Source organism: Convolutriloba macropyga, chromosome 3 (assembly GCF_964194025.1).
Source record: "Convolutriloba macropyga chromosome 3, txConMacr16.3, whole genome shotgun sequence".
In the NCBI taxonomy this organism is placed as follows: domain Eukaryota; kingdom Metazoa; phylum Xenacoelomorpha; order Acoela; family Convolutidae; genus Convolutriloba; species Convolutriloba macropyga.
In genome coordinates this window covers 19,126,303-19,134,332 of record NC_134470.1, presented here as the reverse complement: position 1 = coordinate 19,134,332, position 8,030 = coordinate 19,126,303, and the positions used below count along the sequence as shown (strand labels likewise).

Below are 8,030 nucleotides of genomic sequence, written 5' to 3'. Positions count from 1 at the left end.
TGTGTGAATTTTTGTCTATCTGCCTGTCTTTGTGTATTATGCAAAATCAAAATTAATTTTGCCTCATCTCTTTTTGACAACTACTCTGATCAATAAATCAGAATTCAATAATTTTTTTAACCGAAAACCTGAACAAACAAGTTTCTTTTCCAACTTCCAAATATATCTTCCAATTTACATCGCTTTTTCGTATTCTCTCCTCGTTGCGATTGTAGAAGTTGCACAACTTATAAATTAATGATATTTTTTGTTCACAATGTAATCCGCCTTATAGTATCAAAAAAGCCTTATAGTCTTTTTCTTCTCTTTTTATCTCGCCATTGCTCCGGGAGATGGCACTTAGTACGTTTCGTTACTGATAAATTGAAAATTATTTATTTGGTTGAAATTCAGGGCTGCTCGATGATTTGTTTTTTTTTAGTTATCTCCCAACAACAATCCCTGAGTAAAAACCATATTAAAGTTTCAGACTGTTGAGTTCAGTTTTAACCCGGGTCGAGGTTTTTGAGTAATTTTACGTAAGAAATGCGGTGAATGCGGTGAATTTTGTAAGAAATGCGGTGATTGCGGTAAAAATAAATATTTCACCGCATTTGACCGCATTTCTTACAAAAATTCACCGCTAAATTCACCGCATTTCTTAAAAAAATTCACCGCATTGAATTTTGTGGCATATTAATGTAAGAAATGCGGTGAAAGCGGTGAATGCGGTGAAAAAAAATAATTCAGCACATTTCACCGCATTTCTTACAAAAATTCACCGCGAAATTCACCGCATTTCTTACAAAAATTCACCGCATATGATTTCCAAAGTTTGCTCAACCTGATTTAAATTTGCAAGAAATTCCAAAGATGTTAGTGACAGTTGGTGCAGTGGACTAAGCAGTTGCAGGCATGCAGGAAGTCAGAGGTTCGAACCCGTGTTGGGACGGTTCTTTTTTGTAATAATACAGAAAACGCGGTGAAAATAAATAATTCAACGCGATTCACCGCATTCACCGCAAAAAGATGTAAGAAATACGCGGTGAAAATTATTTTTTTTCACCGCATTTCACCGCATTTCTTACAAAATTCACCGCCAAACCTCGACCCGGGAGAAAATGAAGTTAAAAGATCTGGAAAATTTAGATGAAGTTTCAAGTGGAGTAAAGTGCCGAGAAAGACAAATTTTGGGGCTTAAGCCTTCTATTGTTATTCTTTGGAGCTCACCGTGGGTCCAATTGATTTTTCGATTGCGATCTGAGGACAAATATTGCGTGTCGGGCCATTTAAAATAATTTGAAGCCTTTTCAGATTTTTCTTTTGTGAGATATGTCATTGAGGTCATTGCTTCTTTTGTGAAGGAAAACGAATGCAAGCTACAATCAAGAATTAGGAAAGTCTGGAAGCACAAATAAACAATGTAATCAACTATTCTCATCCAGATATATCCGGCAATAATTATATATTTTTTGAAAAGTGCTCACCCGCACTTGGGTGGGTCATTAACTCAGCGCTGAATCATAGTCTTAGCATTCTGATTTTAATTATTAGCAGAGTTCTGATCATGTAACTTTTATCTCGGTACATCATGATATTTCCAATTCGTTTTATGTTTTTTATCTGGTCATCTTGACTTATAAACTGAATGTAATCTGGCCATCATGACTTATAAACTGTACGTAATCTGGCTATCATGACCTGTAAACTGTATGTATTCTGGCCATCATGACTTATAACTGGTATATATTCTGGTCATCATGACTTATAACTGGTATCTATTCCAGCCAGCGCGCATTATAAGCTACACGTATTCTAGCCAGCACGCATTTTAAGCTACATGTATTCTAGCCAGCACGCATTATAAGCTACACGTAATCCAGCCAGCACGCATTATAGGCTCCATGTATTCTAGCCAGCACGCATTATAAGCAAATTCATGCTTTATTTAACAAAACGCAAAATGCATGCGAATAAATAATTAAAACTATAAATATATAAATATTATAAATATAAAACATATATATTAAAAAAAGTCATATCAGTCTGGTTAAACATGAGTTTGGTTTTTTATCCATGAGTTTGGATATTCGAGAGAGATGGAGCGGGAGAGGTGGAGAGATGGAGACGCCCAGAAAGCAGACCTCTTCTGTCAAACATATGCAGAGGTGTCGAGAGTGGAAAGGCGCCCAGAGGATAAGGAAGTCAACCGCGCAGCACTTAATGGTCATCGTGACCCCTGTGAGTGTCGAGACGGCACATGTAGCCCTTTCACAATGACGAACCTCAACACTGCAATCAAGAGTCTGAAAGAGTGGAAAGCACCAGGAGCAGACGAGGTCTTAAACCAGATGCTTAAGCATCTAGGGCCCAACGCCCGGAGCCGACTGCTCCATCTTGTGAACCAATCGCTGGAAGCAAAGGAAGTCCCCAGCGCTTGGAAGAAATCGATCATCATCCCGGTACATAAGAAGGGGAAATCGAAAAAAGATCCAGGGAGATACCAACCCGTAGCACTCACAAGCTGTATTACCAAACTGTTGGTGCGAATGGTCGTAACGAGGATCGTCTATCTGCTTGAGTCGAAGACGATTCTCTCACCTTACCAAGCGGGATTTCGGAAAAACAGGTGCACCGAAGAGCAAATCGCCCGTATCGTCCAAGATGCTTTTGACGGACTGGAGGAAAAGAAGCCCAAGAGATCAGTAATGACCTTGATGGACTTCAGCAGAGCGTACGACAGAGTATGAAAAAATGCGCTCTACCTGAAGATGCAGAAGTCCGGAATCCCAACTTGCTTGACAAGATGGACAAAAGTTTTCTTGGACGACCGACGAGGACGAGTACGGTGGAATGAAAAACTGAGCTCTGAACGGGTCTTCAGAGAAGGACTGCCGCAGGGATCAGTCATGGCACCCACACTCTGGCTCATTTACTGTAACGATCTGCCGGGAGAGATAGAGGAGGCTTTAGATTCAGTGGCATTGAGCCAGTTTGCCGACGACACAGCACCAATGGCCACCCCGAGATTGCTGGACGAAGCGAAAAAAGGCCCTACAACCAGCCCTAACAGCGACAGAACGTTGGTGCAGGAAATGGAAGGTGCTTATGAGTGCAGAGAAATGCAACTAAACCATCATAACCTTCGACCCAGCGGAGAATAACGCAAAAAAGAAACTAAAGCTACTGGTCGGAGAAAATGAGATCCCATACTGTAAAAACCCTGTCTTCCTAGTCATCAAGCTTGACCCAATACTGACATTCCGAGAACATGCCAAGGACGTGGCAACGAAGATGGCAACGAGGCAAAAAGCACTACAAGCAATCGCAAACAAGAACACAGGAGCAACACAACGCAATCTACGGACTGCATACATAGCAACCACAAGAGCGGTGGCTGACTATGCTAGCAGTACGTGGACAAACATGGCACAACCATCGACAAAGGACTTTATGGAGAGCCAACAAAACAAATGTGCTAGAGTTGCCGCCGCTTTTCTTCATTCTACTAGCCAACAAAAACTCCTTGCGTGCGCCGAGCTGAAGCCATTAAGAACCATCGCAAAAAAGCGAGCAGGATGTCTCCAAGAGAAGATGCTGAGACTGGACGAAGGAATACCGGTACACGGCACAGCGAGCAGAAACACAGTACCAAGACTGAAGAGCAAAACACACGAAGCATTGAAGAAGACCGGGGAGAGAAAGTCTGCCGACGACCAGCGAAAATTCCGTGGAAATTTCAGGAGGATTGCACTGGAACCTGAGAAGGCAACGAAGCTCGACACAATGGATTGAGAGTCTCTCATTGCAGTAGATAGCCCGCCCTGGGAACAGCGCCCCCACCAGGTCTCCTTTCGCATGGACCATACGAGGAGACTGAAAAGAAGCGATGAGTGTACAGAGAAAAGAAGGATAATCGAAGAGTTTCTTGCGTCACTCCTTCTCTGCGACACACAGGTTTTGACAGATGGATCAGTGGACAAAGGACACGGTGGGGCTGGAGCAGTTGTCATCAGAGAGTCGGGAAGAGAGGAACTGAAGAAAAGCGCAGATTATTCTGTTCATCCTTCACGGCCGAGATGACAGCAATCAACATGACTCTAGAACACCTCTGGCGCAACTGGCCAACACAAACAGTCAGGATACACACCGACCCACTATCAGCAGTGGAACATCTGGAAGACAGACCGGAAAAACGAATGTGCAGCTTAGGAAGACAAATCTGGTGCAAGTTAGCCGTATGCTCTGGAACCCAGATAGTTTGGATCCCGTCACACTGTGGAGTACAAGGCAGTGAAGAGGCCGACCGAGTAGCAAATGACGCCACAAAACTGGAACCAGAAAAGAGGCCAACCACTCTTCAGACGGCGACGACCGCTATCAAGTTGGACGCAAGGAGGGAAACTCTGAAGTTCTACGGAGGTGCAGCCAGAATCTTCAAAGCGAGGAAGCGTGACAGGAGAAGAGACCAGACCATATGGAATCAACTCATGTCAGGCCACAGCCTGCTAGACAGGGCAACCCTCAGAAGATTTGGGGCGACAGAATCGGACCGCTGCCCTGACTGCGACGAACCCCAAACTGCTGAACACGTCATGAAGAGCTGTTAACGAGGCGCGAGCCTAAGGCATCGGATGATGGGAAACGAGGAGCCAAAAGATCACTTCATCAATAACCCAAGGAACCTTATCAAGTTGTTGAAACACGCGGGGATAAATCCATATTAGCCCGGGAGCGACTACACGGATCCTGGAGAAGAAGAAGAAGAAGAAGAGGTGGAGAGATGGAGCGGGTAGATGATAGAGCAGAGCGGGTAGAGTGGGTTGAGAAGTGATGCTGTGAATAATGCTGTGGTAGAGTTGTGGTAGAGAATGTTGATAGAGAATGCTGGATAGTGTGAGCTGACATTTACGTGTTGTTCATAAATTTTTCAGCCGTCCCCGGGGAGTCTGGCGCAACTGATGCCGTTGACACTTCGCTCAACATCCCACATCGGACATCTATGGATGACTGAGAAATTAACAAATGAACTCCATAACAAATGATACTCCATAGTTATAGATCATTCATTTGAAAAAAATGATGCACTGACAACATCGTCCTGCATTTCATTGATTTGTTGAGACCCATTGGCAGTTGTATTGAAAACGCTGCTGGTGAGAGCAACCTTTTGCCCGTTCGGAATAAGTTCAACTTGACGATTCTCCATTGGATATCTCAGTTGTTTGGCAAACAACTTAAATCTGAAAAAAAATAATTTCCCAAATGTTCATAAACGAAGGATGTGACATTTGTAATCCGGTGTCACCCCTTTCAGCTGCACCGTTTGACCGGGCGACGGCTGAAACATAAATTAAAAACACGTAGATGCATCAAAAATTATTCTTAGGAAGTTCTGGGGACCAAAAAACTCCTGTTAATTTTCTTCATTAAAAAAAGATTACAGAAGGACACCCCTCCTCTCCCCCCTCTCTTTTTCATGCACAATGGGATGTCTGTAAATTGGACTTACCGCTATAAAAGACCCTTCGCTTGATTAAAGCTATATAAGGAAAGACGACCCGACCCGACCCGAACCCCCCCCCCGACCCGATCGACGTAAATATAAAATTTGACCATAAACTGAAGTTTGTAGACCTGAACCAGAGTTTCGTTGCTGCCACATTGCACGTTACGAAATTCAAATTTGATCAAACTAAGGATTTTCGAAACTTTCATTTCTGAAATTACACTACACATACTGTAGTTGTAGTTTCACTGTACATACTGAAAACCAATATTTTCATATCATCCATCCAACTTATACTAATTATATATCAAGTTGGCTGGAATATATGCTATTTATAAATCAAGTTGGCTGGAATACATGCTATTTATAACTCTAGTTGGCTGGAATAAATGGTATTTATAAATCACGATGTTTGGAATTCATTTTGGCTAGAACACACATCATTTATACTGCATGCTGGGCACCGTTTTATAGATCATGCTGGCCATAACGAAACCATTCTTCGAAGAGATAAAAACATAATGGGTTCTACTGCGCATAATGCCTGCAATTCAAATATCCTGAATCAGGGCTGAATTCCTATATGACCCGACTTCGGGAAATTAGATTACAAACGGCCCTTTTTTAGACTGTAAGTTGTAAAGACTTTTGGTTTATTCCTATCGGACTAAAATGGGTCTAAATTCAGGATAAGGAAAGTTGCTCCTATTCATGCTATTCTGTGACATTATCATTTTATCAATCGGAATGAGAGAGGCTGAAATTGTTATAAAACTCAATAGTATAAACAGAATAGGATAATCTGTGATTGGCACCGGCCGTGCTCCGAACATTGAAGTGTTCCAACATGTGAAAAAATTATTTCCAGGGAAAACATAAAACTAAAAGAATAAACTCAATGTTTTATCGATAAAGGAAACAAATTTAAAAAGACTTTTCAAACATCAATTCGGCTTTTAAATATTTTCAAAAACAAAGAGCATGCAGATTGGCAGAGAAAACTGCAATAGCATCTTAGCCTTTCTGTCTCAAAATACCGCCTAAGGAATGTGACCTACAAAAAAAGTTTTTCTGCTGACTTTTTAACTAAAGATTACTCAAATAACTCTCATGCGAAATTCTCCATTGACCTCAACCTCTTTAATTAAAATTTCAAAATTTAATTTGAGTGACTTGAGAAATGATTTGATAGTAAATTGTTTTGATAGTAGTGATAGTTTGTAAATAACATTAGAAATCATGAACTACCAAACACAAAGAATTGGATGAAATAATGACCCGATCAAACTAACAACGACTTTTTACACAAAATGAGGCGTACTACCTTTAGTACGCAAACAGAAAATACAATAGAAAAAGAAGCTCTAAAACAATGGTAAGAATATTTGAAAATTTTCCCCCATGCTAGGGGTGTCAAAACGTTGAAACCAGTAGCACCATGTTAATCAGTTGTTCAAATTGCGCTTATGTAGAGCCCAGAAACCAAAAATAAAGCGAATTGCCGAAAAAGCTTGACAAAAATTGCGTGTTAAAGTCGAACAAAATATTAGCTCAAAGCTGAGCACATTCTATTTTGCGGAAAACTTTTTGTTATTGAGACTAGGAGACATCAAAATAACAAAAAGATTCGCTCATGTTTTTAAACAAAGTTTCAAAATCATAAAACCATTAGTAGCTAAAAGTTAAAACCAAGAACCTTGCTCACTATTGCTTCATCAAAAACGAGGGCCACTTGTTAAATATGAGACTAACTTCTTTTTGTTGTCTGTCGGTTGCTCTCAGTAACGCAAGGTCACATTGGTTTATTTACGGAATCGTATTTGAACTGAATTCTTCATTAATGAATCAATAATGAAGAATTCAGTTCAAATACGACTCCGTAAATAAACCAATGTGACCTTGCGTTACTGAGAGCAACCGACAGACAACAAAAAGCAACAAAAAGGACTGGAAATTTTCAAAAAAATTCACATATAATCCCGCGCTGAAACAATTAGTTACAAATCATAGAAAAATCTTGAAGCTCAATGGAGGATCCCAACAATTGAAACCATGCACTGATATAACGCATGTGTCGTTTTGGTAGCATTCAGGTAAAAATGAATTAAAAAACAGCAGAAACAATCCTTATAATTGCCGCACTCGAATAAAAAAGCCTCGTTTTCAAAAACTAAAAAAAAAAACTTGTTCAAACACAGTTTTCTCGCTCTAACTCAAAATCAGAATGAAAAATTGTATACCCTAAAAACCGTAGCTAATTTTGCTCTCTTTGTTACAGCGACGTGATTAGAATATCCTCCCCGATTTGAAAATGTGCCCCAATTTAATTAAAATCCTTTGAGTTGTAATAAAACAAGGGAAATTCATTAATAGCTCTGCTTAGCTAAGGCTCACCCATCTTTAAACAACACTGGTAGAGTAAATGAATTTAACGACATGAATTTAAAAGACATTTTTTCAAAACTTGATTTAGTTTTTCTCGGGTTTTTCAATAAATTTTTTTTTGTATCTTAGCGCAAACAATATCAATCTGGCAAGATTG

General features: G+C 40.4%; 1 protein-coding gene across 1 annotated transcript in view; it reads left to right on the top strand.

Annotated features, from left to right (window-relative positions):
* The window catches only part of LOC142336555 (uncharacterized), a 70,833-nt gene extending 68,104 nt beyond the window's left edge, over positions 1 to 2,729 (top strand). Inside the window, exon 19 of the mRNA XM_075385464.1 lies at positions 2,061 to 2,729. Coding sequence (XP_075241579.1) covers positions 2,061 to 2,729 — 669 coding nt within the window. The remainder of the gene's footprint in view (positions 1 to 2,060) is intronic.
* The last annotated feature ends 5,301 nt before the right edge of the window (positions 2,730 to 8,030 follow it).